The sequence below is a fragment of the Vanessa atalanta genome, chromosome 13, assembly GCF_905147765.1.
Source record: "Vanessa atalanta chromosome 13, ilVanAtal1.2, whole genome shotgun sequence".
Classification (NCBI taxonomy): Eukaryota; Metazoa; Arthropoda; class Insecta; order Lepidoptera; family Nymphalidae; genus Vanessa; species Vanessa atalanta.
The window spans coordinates 10,907,911-10,932,636 of record NC_061883.1 but is presented as its reverse complement, the minus strand read 5'-3'; the positions used below and the strand labels follow the sequence as shown (position 1 = coordinate 10,932,636).

General features: G+C 32.3%; 1 protein-coding gene across 3 annotated transcripts; it reads left to right on the top strand.

Annotated features, from left to right (window-relative positions):
• Positions 1-750: 750 nt before the first annotated feature.
• LOC125068272 (palmitoyltransferase ZDHHC8) lies at positions 751-22,744 on the top strand. 3 transcript variants are annotated; one of them, XM_047677369.1, is made up of 10 exons: positions 751-920; positions 1,676-1,794; positions 10,099-10,256; positions 12,844-13,016; positions 13,322-13,516; positions 14,036-14,216; positions 16,501-16,700; positions 16,912-17,070; positions 21,192-21,224; positions 21,516-22,741. In XM_047677369.1, the coding sequence occupies exons 1-10, from the start codon at positions 829-831 to the stop codon at positions 21,571-21,573; spliced, it is 1,368 nt and encodes a 455-aa protein (XP_047533325.1). In that variant the 5' UTR covers positions 751-828; the 3' UTR covers positions 21,574-22,741. The 3 variants fall into 3 exon arrangements, with proteins under 3 accessions (XP_047533325.1, XP_047533324.1, XP_047533326.1); XM_047677368.1 differs by having other exon boundaries at positions 21,192-22,744; XM_047677370.1 differs by lacking the exon at positions 21,516-22,741 and having other exon boundaries at positions 21,119-21,302.
• Positions 22,745-24,726: the final 1,982 nt, after the last annotated feature.

Below are 24,726 nucleotides of genomic sequence, written 5' to 3'. Positions count from 1 at the left end.
ACTAGATTAAAAGAATATTTAAATTGTGTACCATTGAATATTATGAGAATTATAGTAATGATGTACTCTTGACCGATGAATAATAACTAATTTAGCTATTATCCATCCAATGGATTATAGTGCTCAACTTGCGTTTCACATTTCGAATTAGTACTGAGAAACTCTTATTAAAATATATTAAAATTGCCTGACCCGGGAGTTGAACTAAGGACCTTAAGATCTGCAACCTTCTAAGCCAGCTTTTGGGCAAACAATTTATAATCATTTTTTTGTCCTAATAAATATGTGAATTAACCACCAATGCATCAATACAAAATCATTACAAATGACCCATTGAAAAGAACTGAACTCGTAACGCTGATAAAACCGTGCGGTGCAGCCAGTACTATAATCCTTGTCCTTTTTTAAATGATAACTATAACAACAATCCCTATGATGTAGTAACAGAACTTTTTCTTATTAATTTTGTATATGTAATAAATTAAATTATATTAAGAAAACTTGATTAAAAAAAACAATTTTTAGTGGTGATTGGTAATAGTGGCGTCCCCTATTTAAAAAAAAGAGAATGTTTGTTACGAAGTTTTATTTTAAATTAACATAGGTTAAGATTAATATAAAATGTTGCTAAATAATATACTACATTCCCATAATCATTTATGTTTTTAATATATGTTAATTTAATTAACTCAAATAGGTTAATAGCAGACTGTCAAAGTCATATATGCCACACAGTTTCTGGTTGTCACATTAATAGGCGCGGCCATGTTGGTCTGTAGTGAATAAAATCAAGATAATTCGTTTTTAGGGAAATAAAATTGACACAATATGCCCAAATGCGACCTCAAAACGAGATACATCCCTGCGACATTCGCCTGGACTTTACTTTTGGGCACGACGTCTCTGTTTTTTTATTTTCCGTAAGTATACATTAATGTCGATCGGATGCGAATTCACTTTGATTTGACAACTTTCACATAAGATTTTAGAATTACTTCTATTTTTACCCCGGGACTACCTATGCCCTGTATGACATTTCGTATACATTTATCTTTCATCAACTAAATGATTAAAGCTCTTTGAATACTAGTGATCATTAGTTGTGTTGAGGCAGTCATTATTTACACCACAAAGTACTTAATATTCCTATCGGAATTTGTATTTCGATTCATGATTTATCCCTTACCATTAATGTTCACTACAACCAAGTTTGTGTAAACAAAAGGCTTGACTCAATGAGTGAATCATATAGTAACAATTAATTTCTCAGAATTATTTCTTAAAATTTAGTCATATATAAATGTTTTTAAGCACCTCTTATGGTTTTGTCTATTGTATAAAACATATAAACATACTTATGTAAACATTTCAAGTCTTCTACATTTTTTTTGTACCAAGTTAGTTTACAATTATTATATTTTTTTTAAATTTTTTTTAATACCATAATAAATTTTCTTTAGGTAAACGTATTGTGTGTTAGTGAGTTTTCCATTTGTCAGTTCACTTACGAAGTTTCTATGATAAAAGTAAATTGAATATTTAAATGTATGATTAGCATTGTAAAGGTGTTTTGATATTACCATTATTATTTTGATGATACACCTTATATGAATAGATTTATATGTTTAACTATTACTCTTTTCTTTTATTTAAGTTTTTTATTTACTTTTTACAGCTGCCAGTATTATCTCCACAAGCACCCATGGATTCCTGCATACCAAGGTGTCATAACGTTTTTTGTTTTGGCCAATTTTACACTGGCCACTTTCATGGACCCGGGAGTTATACCAAAAGGTGAGATATTATATTTCTACAATTCCTTTGTTGTACTCAACAATTACTTATATAGATCAATTGTTGTAAGGTCTACTTATATGTACAAAATGTGATATATCCAAGAATCAATTGCTAAAGAGTGGTTTCTATGTTTATATTTATTCCCCCTTGATCAATCTTAAGCAGTTATTGTGCAAGAGATATATGCAGTTATATTACCCATGTATTTCTGTGCATATTTCTCACAGTAACAGATTGAAATGGCAATGAGAGATCAGGTACAGAATGATATATTATATTCGAAATATGGACACATAACACTATCAGATCTAGAGCAGGTCACTAAAAAAGTCTTACCATAAACTAAGAAACTTATTTGATCTGATCCGATCTTAAACCAAGACAAGAATTGGAATGCCGTAAGCATTATGAACTAGCTACTAGCTAAACCAATATGTCATTTATCGTAGTTTTGATTGTAGAGATGATATTGTAATGTTAATAATAATATAATATGTAATAATAAGGAGATAGGCAGAGAGAGTTTACTGCCTACACAGATGCTTATATAATATATATTGATAGGTATAATAATAATCACGTTATATTTATCCATATTTAATATAAATTATCTATCATTAGTAAAACCAGTTATAACATTATCGCTTTATGAAGTATCATTCCATAATGTTAACGATTTTCCCACTGCATAACAGATGATCAATTTTATTAAATAATATAAAATATATATTATTATTGTTTATTACATTACAGATTGGATAGGTTAAATAAGAAATTATTCTTTGTTAACCAAAATGTGTAATTAATGTGATTTAAGTACTGATTGGGGAGCCGCTGTCCCCTGATATGGGGTCTCTGAGTTCAGGGTCTCTTTTATATATGTAACATATTGTAAACCAATTAAATAATAATATAATAAATAATATATTATTATTATTATTATGATTGGTCTGAAACTAGGATATAGCAATACTTATAAATTTATACTATACGATACTTGTAAATTTCGATTTTTTTTAAAAAGATTAATATATTCATAGAAACCAATAAAATTTTTAGATTTCGTTTGTGCCGGTTTTGAAGTTACCAGACATATGACAAAACATGGTATTTCGAATATTTAAATGCAGAATATTTTAAGAAATATTAAATATTACAATAAATAAGCATTTAAATTACCTTATATAATAAATAAGCCGAAAAATAAACTCAATATGAAACAACAATAAATCAATTGTTCTGTTTGGTGGTAGGATCTCTAATGAGTTTGAGCTATTCAGGCAAGATTCTCTGTTTCTTTCTAAGAACGAATAGTTGTGGCCATTAAAAACATTGAACATGATCAACTAGTGAAATGTCCATAATTATATAACAGTAAGTAGTACTATAAATATAACTCTCATTTGTGTTATTTTAATAAATTAAACTAGATCTTTTTCTGTATGTTGGTTCTCTATACTTTGCCGAACCGTACGTGCAATTGTAATGAATGTGGTGAGTTGCTATGCGTACGCCCGCGACACCCGTTGACGTCCTTTCAGTATAGTTTTATGTAGACCTTTATTCTAACCGTGCGAATTAACGATGGTCAGCTGTCTTTAAATATTATTATTTTTATTTATTTTATTTTTTATTTATTTTAGGGAAACATACAGCATAGTAATACATACAATTAATACCAAAATAATTCTAACATATGCCAGCAAAGTTTCCACTTTTGCATTAAAACATGGAGTGAACTAAAAGACAAGTAATAAAAGTAACAAATTATCAAAGTATATGAAATAAGGTTATCAAACATGTATTCCAAAATTAACAAAAAAAAAAGCAAAAGAAACAAAACAAATAAGCTCCAAATAATATTAATGATAAATTTTTTAAGACTCGTAAGAACTTAAACATTAATAATACTTATCCATTTGAAATCTTCATTGCATAAGTTTTGTATCGGCAACAGGGCCGGATTAACCACGTCGAGCCGCTTTATAAGTCACTCATTAAACTATAAAATTACGCGTTCAGTTACATAGAACATTAAATAAATCTACAAAGATGTGATCTTATTATTCTTTCTATTGATGACATTATTTTGCAATTGCTTGCTGCGATTGAAACAAAAGCATATTTATTATTTTTAATTTTTATTTGGCTAATGCCCGAAATGCATGGCAATTAGGTTTGTTAAGCTTTAAAATACAAAACAAGGTCGGATAAACCTTGCGCGAAAAAACCATGAGTATAATACGTATAGTGTCAAAAAAGCGAAAAACCTATTAAAGCCGGACCGCCTACGTGCATATTTGTGAGCGCGTCTATTAAACGTCAAACATGCCAAAGAAAATCTGGCAACACTGGTTGAAATGCCACTAAACCTTTTTTTGTAAGCATTATTCAGATACGATCCGTGTCCATTATTCTATGTAGCATTTTATTCACAGAAATAACATTTATAATTGTATAAAAACGCTCACAACATAAACGAAGAAACAAGCGTTTATTGTATACTAGCTGTGCCCGACTATAGGACTTTTACCCCCTTAGGAGTCGATTTTCTACCCCTATAAGGAACCTACTTGCCAACCTGCATCTACATACTTGAAAAGTTTCTGAGATTTTGTGATTAATCAGTTAGTGGTATTTCGCTTTTATATGTATAGATAAATTGCTTATCCTTTTCCAAGCCATACCTGACTTCTATACTAAATTATGTATTTTTTTGAGTAACTAACACTAACAAATAGATTGTTATGTATAACATTTGTTTGTATGTACAGTGTAGAAGGTAGGGATGTCATGGAGCTCCTTAACCTTAACCTAAACTATCGGATATCCGAATTAAAAATATACCCGTAAACGAAATCGATATATTTTTTAAATTATAATTTAGTTTTTGCGTAGTATTATACTTAAAGAGAGTAGCTCATTGTATTTTAAATCTATGTATTATTTCGTTTTTCTTCTGTGATTGTACTCCATATTTTCATTTCTTTAATAAATAAATTCATCCGTGCAAAGCCGGGACGGGTCGCTAGTACGTATATTAAATGACTAAGGTTTTATCAAGACTTAATCGTACTGAAATGAATCCAGCATTACAAACTTGGGAAAATAGCGTCGAGATATTAATTACGCAGACGAATGAGTTTCGCAATTATTTGTTTATTAAAACTATTTTCTAGGAGTACCAAGGATATTAAATTTCAATGTAATTAGTAAATCAATTTTTAAATAGCTCCTGCAAACAGTTGACCTTTGATATAATTACAACGATTTCTAAAGCGTCGTCTGTCACGTCTTTTGTTTGCCGAAACAACGTGAAAAACTAGAACGTTGATAGAAATAATAACTTTGATGAATGAAAATGTTAAATATTATTGTTAGGTCTATTCGAATTTATATTTTTTATTTGATTTTATGAAAATATATATTGTAGGTATTGTTCTCGATACAATTGAAATCATATAAACGTAGAAATTTATAACACTGTAGTCTCGGTTTATATAAAATACTAATTTTCGCCCGCGACTTGTCTTCCGTTTTAGGGGTTAATCGTCGGTTGTAAGGCATAAAAAGTAGCCTTTGTCCTTCCTTGGAGCTCGGTTCAGTGGTTCGACCGTGTAAAAAGCAACAGACAGACAGAGTTACTTTCGTATTTATAATATATTTAGATTATACGATTTTTTTGAACTTATTCATCAATACAAATATTATAAAGCTGATGAGTTTGTTTGTTTGGATAGCAAGTACCATATAATATCACTTAATTGGTGGTAGGCCTCTGTATTTGTCCGTCGGGGTAGGTACCACCCACTACATTCTACCGCCATGCAGAAATACTTAGTAGTGTCGTGTTTCATTTTGAAGGGTGAGTGAGCTCATTTGGTCGTCGGCCTACTTATATTATAAAAGAATCCACTTTGATATTTTTTTGCGGAGTCAAATCAATTAAACTTACCTCATTAACATAAATTCTTAATTTCGATTCAACGGCAAAATACTTGCCGCCATTATTTCACCCGGGGTAAAGTAATTATAATTTGAGTGCGTATTATTAATTATCTCGTCAAATTGATTGCCTTTTATATATAAGGGAATGACTCGCCTGACTGATCATTACTGTCCCATCTGTGAAGACATTGCGTACTTCCCTTCGTGTAGTTGGGCATTAAGAAGTAAGTGATGTTTTAAGTGGGATCATCCCCGATGTTCTAATTTATTAAATCGAGCAAATCGGGCCACTTGATGGTAAGTGGTCACAACCGCCCATAGACAATGGCGCTGTAAGAAATATTAATCATTCCTTACATCACCAATGCACCACCAATCTTGGGAACTAAGATGTTACGTCCCTTGTGCCTGTTAGTTACACTAGCTCACTCACCCTTCAAACCGGAACACAACGATACTAAGTACTGCTATTTGTAGGTAAAATATCTGATGAGTGGGAGATACTTACTCAGACGGACTTGCACAAAGCTCTACCACCAAGTATTAATATATATTATGACATAAATATTAACTAATCCTTAAATCTCAAATGCTCCGCCATACTTGGAAACTAAGATGTTATGTCCCTTGTGCTTGTAGTTACACTGGATTTTTTTAAGTTAACAAGATAAATAGGTAATGTCATATACAGGTCGGGCATATAGGTCATAGTTAGAGCGACATACGCTGAAAACTCAATTATGTATTTTTTGCACACATCGAACGTGAAGCGGCGAGTTGGAGAGCTATAAAGTATAATATCGATAGAAATAAAAATTGCGTTCGCTCGGCTTGAATTATTTTTATTTTACGCGTGCAATTTGCGTCGTCCTATGTTTGTATTGTATCACTAAAAGGTTTCTTGTAAATCAAAATAGTCAAGGTAAAATTAATATGATCCTACAATAGGATAAAAAAGGTATTTGTGTGATGAAGCAAGATATAACGTATTTTCTATTATCAACACGTAAAGACACGTAATGAAAGAACACTGTAAATATTAGTAAAGATTGTTATAAGTGTTTTGTTTTTTACGAGATTAAATTGTAACAAGTTGCTTAAGAAAACTAGTGTTCGGACATCGACCGAAATTCGACCATAACGATACACCATATTGAAAAAAAAGAAAACTTCTGTATTTTTATGTTTCGAACATTTGTTTTTCTCTTATTGCTGTTTTTTTTTTATTAATATCACACAGGCTCGATAGTAGACACCAAAAAAAATAAATTTAAAATTGTTTGGCAAACAGGAGAAAATCTTACTGAATTGATGACCCTTAGCCATTTTATATTTCCCATTCTTTTCATCTCTTAATCGTTTCATTCGTTTGAAACGTCGATGAAAAAATATCAATTCATAAGTTTTTCTGCATCTATAAAATGGCGATACATTGTGTTGCTGTGTTCCGGTTTGAAGGTCGATTGAGTTAGTGTAGTGGAATTACAGCTCCAAGTTATAATTAAAATAACGTGTATCATTTCAAATAAAATACTTCATTAACTTTTGATTTGGTAACATTGAGCAACGACGAGCAAATGTAAAAACTACTTACGACGGAAAATAGACTAAATATATTGATTCTTTGAAATAAAACTAGTTTTTTAACGGATTTAATCGCGTATATTAATTATTTTATTTTAACATCCCGACGTTTCGTTAAAAAACTTAACATTAAACGTTAACATTAAATCCGTTAAAAAACTAGTTTTATTTCAATGTGTAATAATCGCGAAAATCTAAGACAACATTATATTGATTCTGCTAGATTTTTCCAAGAAAATAGTGTTATCGGAGTTTCTAGCCGGTTCTTTTAGGTAGAATGAACTTTTCGAACCGGTGATTGTTTTACTATTAATTCAGTACAGTAACATGACGATTCAAAAGTGATTTTATAAGCCTACTTGAATCTTGCTATAAACAAAGCCGACAATTTTTCCAAAATATCTATGTACATAATGTAAAATGTATATAAAATATAGATTATTTCTGTCATTTGTTTTTTTAGGTCTAAGGTATTTCTTTCCGATCTAGTGGTAGGTTATTTAATATAGTAATATTAAATAAAGATGTAAATTTGTCTTGACTTTAATAGTTAATTTATTTAATGATTTAATCAACTAATTAATTATGTATTTATTTACATCAATCCATTCCTTCAATGCTGCGTTTAAAAAGGACAAAATTAACAAACACATTTACGTGTACAATGATCATAACAATGTATAATAATTTGATTGTATTTAATTAACGTACATACCTAATTCATTCGTTGGATAATTGTCTACAATTTTTTGTCGGTTTTTCTCATTGGAATCCAAGTACGGTACTAATCTATACTAATATTTTAAATGCGAAAATAACTGTCTGTCTGGCTCTTTTACGGCCAAACCAATGAAATAAAGCTTGAACTTCTAAGAAAGACAGGCTTTTTATGGTTAACACCTGATCACCATCTCTAAAACGTGAACAAACCACCACTAGTTTACCATATTTGAATCTTGTAAATGAATGTCTGCGATTGCTTGGTGATTTTCGATTGTCAAAGCTATTACTGTTGATTTTGTACGTAACGCTCGAATAGGAAGCACGATCGGACGGAGGCGCAGCCGAGTGCAATTAAAACTCTTGTTCTACATGTCATAGTTATTGATTTAGTAAATTGCACGAATCACATTTGCATCTTGATTTCATTATTGCGCGCCGTACCGTAAATAAACGCTTAAAACGTCACAAGCTATTATAAGCCTTATGTGTTTAATATACGATTTTTTTTTTCTTAATACTAGTAGGCCTCGAAGTTTGTCCTTGTTTCATGCGGGAAATATTTATTTTAGTGATTTATTAAATTACAAATGAATGTAATATACTTTATGTGGAATTAATCTTCTTTGTCATGAACGAAACTTTAAATGAATCGTATTATCTGTATTTTGTACGTTGATAAAGATACTTTAGGCATTAACTTATGAATTTTATAAAGTTAAAATGTAAATGTACATCTTTTAAATGATCCCATAACTAAGCAGAGACTTCCTCTCCTCATATGGGACCGTTTCGAGTTATACGGTTCTCCATTCGTGATAGTAGATACACATTTGTTAGAATATCTTCCATCATAGGCAGGTTCTGTATCGATGTTTCCCTTCACCGCTGAATTTCTCATAAAGAAAATTCACCATATGAAATTTAAGTGGAACGTAATAGGCTTGCACCTGAGATCTTAAGTTCATGTCTTATTTATTAATTTAATAGATACACTTACTGTATACATATTAAACATACACGTTTTTTTAGTGTAGGTTATACTCACTGATAAGTGCATCAATGACAAGCGTACACAGCAGTACGGCAATATTAGTATATTAATATTGAGTATCTTATTCAAGCTGATCAAATGAACAGGATAACATTATTAGTTATAAGCCCGCTATTCTAGAAGTAAATAATAATAATAATCTTCAAGTTCTCTTCAATAACGCACGGTCATTCGAGCGTAATCAGGTTAAAACAAGAAAAAAATAATTTCGCAATGAAAAATTTTACTGAGATATGAAAAAGTTCATTTTGTTAATCAAGGTTTTTAACAATGCTACAATAAGTCGGACTAGGCTACATCATTGGATTTGTTGGTTTTAATTTATATATATAAACTTCATTGACCACAAGCAGTTTCTTGATACAAAATAATTTGTGTATTTTTTGCCAATTCATTGAACCTTTATGCTAAGCGTATGATCAGGATAGGGAGGCATTTGCGCCACTTGCTAAAAACGCAGTAACAAAAATTACAATGATAATAATTATAATAAAACAAAACACGAATAAAATTAGCATAAATAACTAGCATATGTATATTTTTACTTGATTTGTCTAACGCTTTTAATACCGTTAATCACGAGTTTCTCCTAGTTTTATTCGAACACTTGAGGGTTGCTCCGTCTACTCTGAAATGGCTTCCTGTATTCTAGTTTAAAGGCAGACAATTCGTGTCGACTATTTCAGACTGGTCTGAGTTAATATGAGGTGTACCACAAGGTAGTACTCTATGTCCTTATTTTAAGCGTTTTTGTAAGTTGCTCTAACCATATTTACTCCGATGAGTAGCTCTGTGTAAATCCAATATAGAGAAACAGAACACATAAGATACAGTTCTATTATTAAACATGACCTATCTTTAATAAGGTTCAGAAAGTTCCAAACACAAATCAATACTTTGAGTGGCTTAGACGTGATGCGGTAACAGAGACTATTTATATGACTGGAACAGATAATGTTATGGCCATTAAATATTACTATTAATCTGGTCCCCAGCTCCACCTGACGAGGACCGCGAGGATGACTTCCGAGCGCCGCTGTACCGCAGCGTGGAGATAAACGGCATAACGGTGCGCATGAAATGGTGCGTCACGTGCAAGTTCTACCGACCGCCGCGGTGCTCCCACTGCTCCGTGTGCAACCACTGTATAGAAGTAAGATGTTTACGTATATATGTAGAAGATCGTATTATATCAAATGGTCGTGCTCTAGGAATTTCTCAAAGAAAATAATTATCATGTAATTTTATCGAATTATTTCATTTGTTATCAACGCATAGATAATCACAATTCCATTTTTAATTTTATCTAATCTAAGTCAATGGTTTTGAATATAAATAACTAATAAGTAATTAACGATTGTTGGACTCTCTTTAAGAGAAAGTTTAAGATGTCACGCTTCTCCAAAACCGGTTGATGAATTTACATTTGAAAGTACATAATCCGCACTTATAGATAATAGTTTCCTCATGATTATTTATTATTATTCGTAATACCTCCTTTTAATTTTTTTTATTTAATTATGAATGAGTTTTCATACGTACTCGTGTTTAATAGGTTTGAAAACTAAATAGAGCTGGATTTCTGAGTTTTGAACTTAATACCCTAAGTTAACGTAAGAAAGAATTCTACTATATATATAGAATTGTTCACGAGGCCTGATTCAGAAGTTATCATTGGCTCGGCAAATGTAGCAGATGATATTATATTATTGGCCTGCTAAAGAATTCAAAGCTAATATAAAAAAAACATTGAAAAATAAGGTATATTACTCAATACAAGATTATACTAAAGATAAAAAAGCGTGGAGTTGGTTTTTATTGACTTCAAGGCATATAAAAAATAATTGTTGTTTATTTAAATACTCTGTAATTAAAATGCTGGAAAAGAGTAACTACTGAGTATCTTGCCGGTTCTTCTCGGTAGAATCTAATTTCTGAACCGGTAGTAGCTTTAAATTTAATTTAACAGTTTAACATGACAATTCAAAAGTGCTTTCTGAGATAGTAACTGAACTCTTTATTTTAGAGTTAGGAAATGAGAGGGGTGCCTTATTACATCGATACGTCAGTTTTATATTCAAACTATTCCAATTAAATAAAGAATCAAGATAAACAAATCTTAAATTTTAGTGTTCCATGGAATATGCTAATAGCTCGTAGTAATGAATATAACTATATTTGTAATAAATAATATTCCACTTAAATACTTATATCAGCTTTAATTTTACCTCCAAAGTAGACCAGCATCGATTATATTCCAAACGCCATTTTTTTCGCCAATCCATGATAAGTATCATAGATTGTTTAGGCACTCGACCAATGAAATTGAGTCAATTCGATGTCAATGTTGTTTATTTTGCTTTTGTCCGTTGTTTTTTTGTTGTGTTTGGAATAGGCTATAGATTTTCACAAAGTGTCTACAAATAATAAACGTTCATTTGACGCGCTTCCGTTTTGTAGTCTATCAATATTTATAACCGGAGGCACTCTAATTTGTGTTAATGTCCCGATATCGTCTGGGTAACATAAGAATTTTATTTACTTGCCAATCGTAGCACCAGTTTTAACCATCAAGATAATCAAAACGCAAAAAAAATATTTAGGAGTCCAGACTACAAAATTACAGAAGATTTGTATAATTATAGATTTTATATTTCGTATATTAATAAAAACAAAATACATTGGTAAAAAGGGACAATATTATTCGATACAGGATTATGTACATGATAAAAAAATGTGTGGAGATAATGCTTGTTGACTAATGCTTGTGGACATACATAAAAGAGGTGGAAAAAGAGTAACTACCGAGTTACTTAATATAGTTTGTTAAATGACGATTCAAAAGTGCTTGTAAAAGCCTACTTGAATATATGTATTAACTTACTAGTTAGTATTGTAGTAGAATACTTTAATATATGTATTAAGTTCTGAGTCCCAATCTCAATGAGAGACCTCGTCGAAGTTTTGGTAAAAAAAAATCTTTTAAACTTTGACCGTAAAGTTCATTTTATGTTTAAGTACGTCCTCCACAATTTGATTGTTCAATGAGCGTGTGGGTTTCCTTGGTTTAGTTTAGTAAGTACTTTCAAAGTTGGTACCCTATTCAGAAGTACTTAATTAGCGAGTTCAAGTAAAGAAGCCGTAGAAGTTTTATAAACGATTTAAACTTGCTAAGTGACCTTGTTTATTACGTAAAATACAGATAAAATATTTTTGTTTATTCAAATCTAATCAAAATAGTTTTTATTCGAATTGACTATTTCGAATCATTTGGGGTTACTACCGGTCCGCAGTGTTTGTGGAAATATATTAATCTAAAAAGTTTAGATTTTTTTTTATCTGACCGAATGTACCTTAATTTTGTCAGGATTGGTATCGTGTGGTTATAAAAGTATTAATTGTATTAAAACTGTAATTCTCGGTGTGATTACATTTATTTTCGGTTTATGACTAATAATAATAATATATAAATTGTTTTTCTTTTATTTACAAATATTTATATCATATCTGTCTTTGCATCCGTGTCAAGGTGCACTTTTTATATTATAATGTTTTTATTATAAAATAATATACAAAACCGTATCAAGAGAGTTCGATTCGCACTTGACCGTTTTTTTTTAAATAAAATTTATCAATGTCTTAGTCAATAATGAAAAAAAGTTTTTCTGCAATGTATATCGATATATAACTTTTGTGTGACATTGGATGTTTTTTAATTGTATGATTTTTTCTAATTCCAGACCTTCGACCACCACTGTCCGTGGGTGAACAATTGTATAGGACGGCGGAACTACAGGTTCTTTTTCTTCTTCCTAATATCGCTGTCCATACACATGCTTAGCATATTTGGTCTCAGTCTTTACTACATCATGAATAACAACAAGACGCTCACACAGGTCGAGCCTATTGTATCGTATCCTTTATAAACTTTACGAAATTTTGATATCTCACTAATAAACTATAAATCTACAATTTATATTTGAATTGTGTTTGAATTAAGAAGATTTTATTTTGGTTATAATTACGGCCACAAGGGTAAACATGATTGACATTAACGGTTTCAGGAATGGTAATATTTCTTTACAACGCCATTGATTAAGAGAAATGGTGTGTGGTGTGTAGATACCTTAAAGTTTGCAAATATTTCACCTTCGTGTTCTTAATTAAGAGCAAAGTTAAATATATTTGTAATAAATAAGGTCCTAAACATTAAATCAGTATGGTAATAATGGGTATAATCGCACTTCTCGCGATCCCCATATTCGGTCTGACGGGCTTCCACATGGTGCTGGTGTCGCGCGGGCGCACCACCAACGAGCAGGTGACGGGCAAGTTCACGGGCGGATACAACCCCTTCTCGAAGGGCTGCTGGTACAACTGCTGCTATACGCAATTTGGACCGCAGTATCCTAGGTGAGGACGCTTTTAATAATTTATAAAGGTTCTCTGTAACTTGATAAATATATACATCAGTAGTCTTGAGCTTGACTGTATTAACATGACAATATATTGAGAAAATTGCATTAAGAAAATGTTAAACGCAACTAAGTCTTCTTCTATATAAGATTTTAAATTAACATGGTTATTTTTATTACTAACAGTATTTAAAACGGGATATTTACCATGTTTTTTATTTTTATTTGTTGGAGCTCGATATTTCGACATTATCTACGAATGTCTTGTTCACGAGAGTCTTCTTCTTCTTCTTCTTTCTAATATCAAATCAATGATGATAATTAATAAATTTATCTAAAATCCACTTGTTTTTTTTTTCATTTAGGATGCTTAGATTTTTAGTGAACTAGAATTTGACGACATAGCCCGCCAACTTATTAGCTCCAAGACAAATCATTCATTTAAAACATTCACAACGCACGCATAAAATAACGCGCACACAGAGCGCTGACGTAATCCGTGTACCGACCGTTCCAGCCTGGTCCGCCCGTCGAAGTACATCTACAAGGGCGGCAAGAAGCGTCGCGGCACGAGCGGCGCCGCCATCTCCACGATCGCGGACGCGCCGCACGCGCACGCGCACGCGCAGGTAAAGACCTACACCGCGGACAACGGCTCCGCGCACCGCCCGCTCGGCGCGCACGCGCACTACAACAAGGTGAGAGCCAGACACGACTGACTAGCGAGTGCCCGGTGTCGTCGGAATATCGATACTTTGAGACAATCAGTACAAGTCATAGAGGTGAAACGTTTTTGTGTCGTAGTAAAAGTAAAAGTTTTACTCAAACGTTACATATATCAGAGTTGCACAACTTTACGTTAAAATTTGACTATCATCGCGCGCAAAACAGTTTCACTTAAATAATATAATATATTCCGACAACACTAGTTTCTTAGCTCGTAATGATATTTTTGTGTGGTGTTAGTAAATTATGGTACTGTATTCTGTAAACAATTTTTCAAATTCATATATATTTATAGACACGTTTAAATATAATTGAACAACTATATAAAGTTTCATGACAATATTTTTATATAAATCCATTAAACAACAGAAAACAGTGCTTAAACGACTCCGTATATTATAAATGAAGATCATATTAGGTGTAAATTAACATATCCGTATAAAAAAATATTCGTTGCAAAACAAATGTGATAAATTTCTCATTCGGATCTTGAATTTATTTCAATATTTAATGTGATTTTCAAATTTATAATGAATACAATCCCTGGGTGTGTCAATATAATATTAACAGGCGTTTTCTGAAAAACTGTTCGAACTATGAGAAAGGAATTGTCAAAGTTGTTGACAGTTCTCAAGCAAAGGAGCGTTAGCAAAAAAAATCTAACCAATAACGATTCATGCCAGACGTATGTATTCATGTTTAATTGCAAAATGCGTATATATATATTTAAAATAATGGAGTCACAAAACACGAGCTATGATCCATAGGCTCACTCACGCCTGAAGTCGGGACACAATACTTAAGTAGTTTTGTATAAATAATTCAGAAATCGCCTGTTAAATTATTTAAAGTTATTTATTTACATGTGGGAGTGTGCTTGGAGTAAAAAGAATGTGATTATGTTTAAATTAAAAACGTAGATGTATTGCTACTTCTTTAGTAGTAATAAAATATATGCACGCTCCAAGGGTGTTCTCAGAACATTGTAAGTGAAATCTAGATTAATGAAAACCTAGAGATGTTAGATTTATTATTTCGTATTGTTTTTAAATATAGGAACAGAGTAGATGACGTAGCAATTATAGTCGTTATTTTGAACCAATGAGAGTTCGACGAATTATACTACCTATGCATATAAATGTATATAGTATTTATATATCATAATTATTATTAAAAGGTAAAATTTGTTTATTTGTATGTAGGGGCTTATCTCCGGAATTAATGTCCATCCTATTAATTAATCCAATTCTAAAAAAATTCATTGTTATTGAGTGATATATAAATTTCTTTATTATTAAATTTATTACCAGTGCGAAGCCGGGTTGGGTCGCCAGTATAATATATATTAGGATATTAATTATAGCAGTCAAAATCGAAATCAAAGTAAACCAAAAACCAATGATGGATAAAATCCTTCACAATCCCATTGAAGATTATTATTTTAAAAAGTAGAAGTATCATAGCTAGTTACCTAGTGCTTTCAAAACATTTATCTATCATGCTTGTATAGAAAATCAATTGCCCGAATACCATCTAGATTGTCACATAGTTATCACGCTTGTAGAGCAATCACATACCTTCAATTCACGTAACATTTGACGAAATCGTGAATTGAAGACATGGTATGTCTGGCTCTCTTCTGTTCTTATTTTAAATATTTTGTATTCTTTTTTTTAAATTGATGTAACGTTTTTTTTTTTTGACAGTACACGTAATGTACCATAGCGTTTATATTGATGCGATTTTTACTTTTACAGTACACAAGCGTTTATTTATTTTACAGTAATGTGATAATAAATGTGCACTTATTAAAATATATTTATGACTATATTTTGTATACTGGTCTCAATAAAGATTGAGGACGACTGTCTTTGTAGGTAGAGAGTAAATGAACAGTTTTTTTTTTTTAAATTTTTATGTTAGTACATAATTCGTTTGGTTAAATTGCAATCCCTACTTCAAAAGGAAAATAATTATAATATTATTATTGCTTACATAAACAAATAATTCAAAATATTCGTCACTTAAAAATATCTTTACACCACTTATAAAATAAAAAAAAATATATCTTAGATTGCTACAACAGAAATAATGATGCGCTAATATATTTATATAAATTATTTACTAACTGGATTTTCTATATACATTTTAAACCGATGATAATTCGATTTGACTTATAAGCGTATATGAATTGGTTGTAACAACGGTGTCGCGTCCTATCCCTTAACGTGTCGCTATCGCCCGCCAACTTCCCAGCTGTCCCCTGGTCGCGAGGAGCACGAGGGTGAGCTGGAGGGCCCGGGGGCCTCCCAGTCAGCAGATTGCGAGCCCACACCGCCGCCTCTGCAGCGTCGGGGCTCCGCCGCCAACCTATTCCCGCCCGCCGAGCCGCACCACCACCTGCCGCCCCGACCGCACCACTACCCGAGGCTTAGTCCGCTATCAAGGAACACGAGGTAAAGGATACCTAAACTAAGATATATATTATAGACTGAGTTTTTCAGGTTTGAAGCTAATTCACCTTCTCCAATGATTTACCTGATGATATTATTAACAATTAGACATAAATTTAATTTCACTTAGATGCATAGACGCATATACCCTATGTAAAAGTGTATTAAGACATTACAAATTTGTCGATAGTCAAATTTAAAAAATTGTCGATAGTCACGGCGGCACAACAACGTCAGGGTACCGGGTGGTCATGGAACCTCTCCGGTACGACACGGGTTCGAATGGGGGAGCTCGGCCATCTCCGACGATGCAGCAGAGGATCAAAGCGTTAGGGGTTCCGACCCCTCTGGCTGTCAGCAGCCCCGTGAGGAGGTATGTATCTTGGGTCGGGAGAGCGGGAATTTAAAGATTTTTAAATGATACACGTCAAACTGAAATAATCAGTGACTACATTTATTATTGTATATGTATTCCAATGAATACAACTTTAATTTTCCTTATGTTATAAAAATTATGGCCTTTCTTTGAATTCCCGCTCATGTCTACACTTTAAACAATATTACAGTATTAATAACATGGTAAACTATTATGATAATAAATGTTGGGTGTCCACTACTCTCAACTTCGACAATGTGCTTAATGTTGCTAGCTCAAAAATGTTCTATTGGAATAATTGGCGATCAAAAAGAAGACTTCCTGTTTAGGTATTGTTTCTCCCTCATCGCCTTTTTCCCATCGCATCAAAAATCTAAAAATACCCTACCTACACGCATCGCTTATATGTTTAATTTCAATGAGTGTTAGATAACTTTATTTGCATGTAAAATGTTTTGCCTCATTGACATGTATATTAATTTTGGGGAAACGACAATTATTTCTTTATATGTTGTATATCACATATACGTCTGTGTACATTGCTTCATTTCTTAATAATACAATCCGTTGTCATTAAAAAAAAAGTTATATTTAAATTATTTTGTCTGTCTTCTTTATACAATCAAGTGCGACAACTTGTTACAAAAACGGAATGTGTTATTAAAACAAAGTTTGTTTATACTTTGTTTAAATTGTACGGAATCTTTTATTAAAAATATTAAAAAGTCTGACTTAAACTTCCTATGATGTCCGGCTCGAAGGACCAAGCATAAGCAAACTTATAAATGAATAAGTAATTGGCAGTTTTTTTTAATAACACGACATCAAAACAACACTATGTTGTTATATATCTATGTTGTAACACTGTGGTGATCGAGTTTTAGTCTTAATCGATTTTGATTCATATTTTTTAATATCGACTTATAAACTAATATCTGTAAAAAAAACCGAATGGTAACTTTTTACAAATTCATTCAAAATTTTTACGTGTACTGTCACGTAAAAACCTTACCTTAAAGCAAACATGCAATAAATTTTGTTCATTCAGTAGATTCAAGATTGCTATTATTTTTCACCAAGTTATTAAATAAATCACCGGTAAACTATCCGATAAAATTTTTGAATACCGTGAAACGAATTTCCTTACAATCGTTCTATCAAATCACTAGTCACTCATTAATGCCATACATTTCTGAATATTATACCAAAAGGAAGCTCAGGAAACAACAGCCTAAGCCTAAATTATAGTGCTTTACATTTTTAATATTGTATATATTAATATCAATAAAATATATTAAAATAAAAAGAGCATTCAATTCAGTGAGCCTGACTAAAGTGAAACTTTGCGTTACAAATTAATTTAAAAAATATTACTTGCATAAATGTCAGCATATTCGACCTTGAAATTTTTCACTCTCATTGTGACTAAAGAAGTTTCACTTGAACAAAGTCAAATATATCCAACATTCATCGTAGTCCACACACACGTTAACATAACACAAGTAAAATTAAATCAACAAAACAAAATTATACTAAAATGTAGATAATATATGTTACTGTATAATATATAAGTGTAATGATATAAGTGAATTTACCGCTTACCGCGGCAGATGGACCTAACGCATAAAGCCGACGTGTCGACGGTAACTCGTTTGTGTTTGCTTCTGTTTGTGTGTGCGTGTGCGTTTTGTTTCGTCTTTATTTTCATATGTGGGTTGGTCGATGTTAATGTATTCTTATTAAGACTCCTTCGATTTTGACTGTTTATAATGTAATTTTATGTAACAGTCCATAATAACTAAAACGTGGGCTACATGCTACAGCCTAGTTTAAAGCATTTATCTTGTTCTAATAGTAAATTATAAAAAAGAGTATGAGAATAATTAAATATTTCTTAATTGAGTTACTTAATACGTTTTTGAATTAAAAACTAATGTATTAAAAGCAATTTCACACCCCATCTTTATTGGTGCTCGTTAAAGTGCAGGTTAATTTTTCTTCCAGATAATTCGTGTCCGAATGATCTTTAAAGTAGTTATTTTTAATTATTATCTGTATCCATTGAATGATATCCTACTTTATTTAATGACAAGCTGCTATTTGTGAACTACTCGAAATGTTTACTATAGTAGGTTTTATTGTCACTAGTCCCAAAAGTGTTGGAGTTGCTTTAAAATTCGTTTGCATGATTTGACATACACAGACTATAAAAAATAAAGTTAATTGAAAGGTTTTGACAACACGTTGAATGATTAATTGTTTCTTGTAATTTTCACCACTAGGTCAGTCTTAGTCAATGAAATAATATAATCCATCAACCCTCATATTCCCTTGCATATTGTATTTGTAAAACTCATTCAAATATTAAAATTAAAACAAGACTTGATTTTTGATGGGCTTTAAAAAAATATAATATGTAAAAAAATATGTATTTTTTTTTATTTCAGCTCAAAGTGCAATATTTGGTTTTATAAAATAAGGCATGTTTTGTAAACACATTTAATTATACCATCTCTTAGTAAAATTACATAATAAATAATTTGTATGGCTGTTTATATATATGTATTGTTTTGCATAGCATTACATATGTATATTTATTCTGATTTTATTAACAGATGGCTCACTAAGTGTAAATTCTGTTTCTACTTTTATAATTTTTTTTGTATGTACGTAACGTAGAATACAACACACTTATTTATTTTCAGCATTTAAGGTGCGATCGTACCACCTGCTGAAATACAATCGAGAAATTTATGAATTATATTAAAAATTATCTGGCATTTCATATTGTGATCAGAATTTACACATAATTTGTATTAAACATGTATATTTTTTATTTTATTTGCAAGCTGTTGTTCCAAAGTGGAGCGAGGGCGTAGCGCGACGCACTATACTATGGCTGGTATCGGGTACCGTCGCATATCTGCGGTCTATATGTGACCATAGACAAGAGATTTGGGGTAATAGGCACAGATAACTTATTTCCCTATTCTCTATCAATCCTATTTGGATTTTTGTTCTATTCTTCCTTCATCTTATCGGGCATGGTGTTTTGCCTATTTTTATCTGCGATTTTTCAATTTTGTAGATGTTTTTTTTATTAGATTTTTCATATAATGCTTCTTAAAGAAATGTTATATCTAGCTTCTGTACTATGATTTATAAGTTTACATAATATATAGAAAATGAAGATTATTCTCCGGTGCAAGATGAAGTCTATTCAATATTATCTAACTTTTTTAAGTTATATATTTCTGATAGAATAGTTTTTAATTCAATTTTTTTGAATAGCAGATTAAAATAGAAACATTAGATAAATATTATGTTATGACATAATACTGGGAAAGTGTCCTTCCACTTTAAACGTATATTTTTAAATATTTTTTTTTACAAGTTCACCAGCCATTTTATTTTCGTCTCTCTGACGCCTACGCTTTATCGATTTTGTATCCTGGAGAAGATTAAAAATAGATCTTCGGTTAGAAATTAAATTAATCAAGCTATTGTAATTATATCGAGAATGTAATTTAGACAATCAACGTTTAAACAATAGTAATTTTAAATTGTTCGTCAGATAAGGAAAGTTTATTCACCAGGATATACAATCATACAAAGCGATATGATGACTAGCTTGCAGTAGTTTGTGCGTAGTATAGTGTACAGTTGGCATGGCGTTGGCATGCTCTCCGCAACTGCTAGCCGCCTGGACTCACAACGTTCAGAACTAGTTTGCTATCAATCGCTTATCGGCTACGGGTTTAACAATGTTGGGATTTTAGCTCGATTCGACCCGCATACTTGCTCTAGCACCTAGTCACGATTAGCGCCTTAGTGACGGCTTAGAAGTAGAGACATCTCGATCCGATACTCTGTCGTCGACAGCTATTGATTTTCGATAACGAAATCTGCAACGCCTGAACATTGTTCAACCGTAAATCGTAGCGCACTAGTCTCGGCCGCCCGCCGAGAGAAGTTCTGAACGCGAGTCGAGGGGCGGCGGCGCCGGACGCTTCCCCCCGCAGCTCCCGTCTCCTTCTGTCCGTAGGCCGTACGATAACGATAGCGAGCGCTCGGACGAGCTCGCGCGATTAAACCCCTGACGTGAGCGCCGCGCACAGGTCCAACCCCGGCACGCCGACGCAGCCGCGCCGGCCCGACTTCATCGGCGTGCGCGCCTCGCCCCAGCGCCGCTTCCTGTCCGAGGGCGAGCTGCTGCGCGACGCGGCCGGGCCCGCGCCGCCGCACGACGTGCGCGAGCTGGCCGCGTCCCCGCAGCGCGGCACGTACCTGTGGGCCGAGCGGCCGCCGCCCGCGCCGTCGCCGCACGCGCGCCGCCGCGCCGCGCCCGCCGCGCACGTCGCGCCGCCCGCCCCGCGCCCCGCGCGCCCGCTCTCCTTCATCCGCGCGCTCGAGGTGCAGGACCAGCTGGAGCGCGCGCCGCCGCCCGACCCGCCCGACCGCGCCTCCATCTACGACTGCAACTACGAGATCTCGGTGTGAGCGCCGGCCGCGGCCCGCGCTGACTTTTGACTCCCTATTTACGGAATAGGCCAGTTTAAAACCGATCGACCCGACTCCGGGGCCGTCCGGCGGCTCCGGCGATTCCAAAGATTGTCTGCCCCCTCCCTCCCCCCGCTTACGCACAAGGTTCGCCGAGGCCGCGCGAGTGCGACGGCCGTGTGACGGACCGGCGCGCGGTCGGCGTCCGAGTGATTGTGTCGTTGTAAGTGTTTAGGTAAGAACCGTTAGGTGTAATTAGAGTTTTATATTTATGTATATTTGTGAGCGATTTGTGACGTCGAGACGCTTAATTTTTAGTCTGGATTCGTTGTGTAAATAGTCCCCAGTGTTGTGATTTCGTGATGACGTAATTATATTTTAGAACCGATGTGAGTCGATTGATCGATCTGTGTAATATTTCAGAAGAATATATCACGATTAGAGATTGTAATTGACTGAATCGTAAATCTGCCTCAATTTATTTTAGAAAACTGAGATTCAATTTCGCGCAAAAAATGTTTATTAAATCAACCCCGACTGCTATTTTTAAAACAATTTATTATATGAATAAATTTGAGACTAAATTGGCAGCAAGAATGAACATTTTAAAAATAAATTTGTGCCAAATATATTGTAGACAGACATAGATAAGGCAGTTATTTTATTTCAGTTCCTAAGAAATTAAATTTTGTGCTCACGATGACGCGTCAAAGGCAACGCATATTTAGTGTATAGTATTGAAATTTGATAATATAGATTCAATCATTTTGAAAGTGATCATTCAGTTGAAGATTAAACTGTTATACAATATTTGATAAAATATCTGAATGCTTAAATAGCCTACCTTATGTCCTAAATATAACATTTTTGGCTTTATTTTCACATTGATATTGCTAGCTAAAAAAATATTAAATAAATATCCTTAATGGAGTAGTTGGATTAAAGGGTCATTCGCATACATAAAAAAGAACATTTTAAATTTTGTTATTATTAATTAAATAAGAACAAGAAAAGAATTAAAATTATTTTTTTATATTTTTTTTATTAAACCAGATATGATAAATGTAACGTGAAATTGACTCAAGATCTCATAGAATTTTATAAATTCACGATTCGTACTTAGATTTCGTTTTTTAAAAAATATACGTTTGAAAAATGACATGATAATTTTAATGTCCGCAAAAATGCAAAAAAAAAGATTGTATAAATCTGTGTGTGGATTTTAAATAAAATATCAAGCGTTTGAAAAAATATATTTGTAATCAATCGTGTGTATATGTGCAATTTTTAAAAATATAATCCCATTTAATGTAACATTTACTTATGAAAACAAATTAAGACTGGCAACACTGGAATGTTTACTGTATTGCCATTGTATTACAGTAACATGCCTGAATTATTAATGAAAAGTTATTTATTATTGAAAATATAACCACGTGGACAGATTCAATATAGGTTTAACATTTTTTAAATGTTAAATTATAATTATTTCCTTGTAAATAAATTAAGATATTTATTGTATTTTTACCAATTAAATGTACCAAGTCATTAGATAAATAAAATACTTTCATTGAATTATTCTGACATAAACCATTGCACATTGGAGATTATTAAATAAAAAAAAAATTAAGCAAAATATTTACAATAATAAGTATTCGTGCAAGCGATTGGTTTTGATGGTCACCATTCATGAACAATAATATGCCGATCACTCTAATATGTGAATATACATAAATTGTACAAAATATAAACATATAACATTGTTTGATTTGCTTATATTTGTGAATGCTAATACTTTTAGTGTTCTAGTATTTCACTTAACTAATCAGTAAATTAAGAAAGAGTGCATTATTTCTCATACCGATATAATTTTGTCGTTTGTTTAATATACATTCTTTATTAGAATTGTTTGATAATTGCTCCCCATTCGACCACAAAACTATTCATGTATAAAAATCTCCAATGTGCTCTTGAGTATGATGTGGTACAACATAATAGTTGTTTATTTCAATAAGGAGTCCATTGTAAATATAATATATTTATCATTTAACATAGGGTTTGTACAATATATAGATAGTTATATGTTAATGTTTATTAGATATAGAACGAAACACAAATGTAACTTCTTCATATATATATATTTAAATAAATTTATGATTTGAATGTACAGGTTGATAGACACATATGTAATAAGATTGAATATGTAAATATCATATATAATTATATAAGAAATCAAAGTATATACTGTGTATTGTTAATGTTACTATGTATGGTATGTGTTCTTTATTCGTGTATTTGTTTACGGTGCCAGTAACTAACATCGGTTTTCCTCTATTGACATATCAGTAGATATTTTTTTTTTTTTTTCTAATTCAGGGTACTACCTACAGATAATTAAACCAATTTTTCTCTAACAACGATCAGTTAATTTCATAGATACCAATGAGTATTTACGTGATCGAATTTGAGGAGTATTCGATATTTAAAAATTTCATAATTCGGTTGACTTTTTTTTTTTTAAAACAAAATTATTGGTAAAATATACAATGACATAGGAAAACTTATTTTATGTAATTATGTTGTTGTATTAAGGGCGTGCAATTAATATTTATAATGCCAAAGTTATATATTACTATCCACTTATTTATTTGTCTTCGCAATAACGTATAATACGAAATAATGGTATAATTTGAAATAAACGCTGTAGTATGGTACCCTTTCAGTCTTAATTTTCGCTAAATTACAAAGGTCTAGTAAAATAGTACCCTCTCTTCAGACTCCGCCGCGTTCGGGTAATAATGTGTATATGTATTTTTTTTTTATTTAGTTTCTTATAATAAATTTAAAATGGCAATACCGTAATAAACTCGCTGTTATGTGCACTTTGGATGTTTATTCAATCACATCAAAAAATATAAAAGCAAGCTGGCAAAAATTAAATATTACTGTTATCCTTCCATTACTTGAAGAGATGTTCTTTCTTCAAATTTTTCACATTCCGTAATTCAAGACTTCAAGCTTTATATTATCTGCCAAGTTGCGTACTTAATTTACGCATTTTTTTGTTTCGTTTTTCATTCGTCATTTATTTGTTAACTTTAAATAATTAAGAATTGACAACATTTTAGTGCATTTGTTAATATTCACTGACGC

Coding starts and splice junctions, on each gene's coding strand:
- LOC125068272 (XM_047677368.1), top strand. CDS start 829: ATGCCCAAATGCGACCTCAAAACGAGATACATCCCTGCGACATTCGCC. Junction 921..1,675: donor TCTCTGTTTTTTTATTTTCC/GTAAGTATACAT, acceptor TACTTTTTACAG/CTGCCAGTATTATCTCCACA. Junction 17,071..21,191: donor GTCAGCAGCCCCGTGAGGAG/GTATGTATCTTG, acceptor CGCCGCGCACAG/GTCCAACCCCGGCACGCCGA.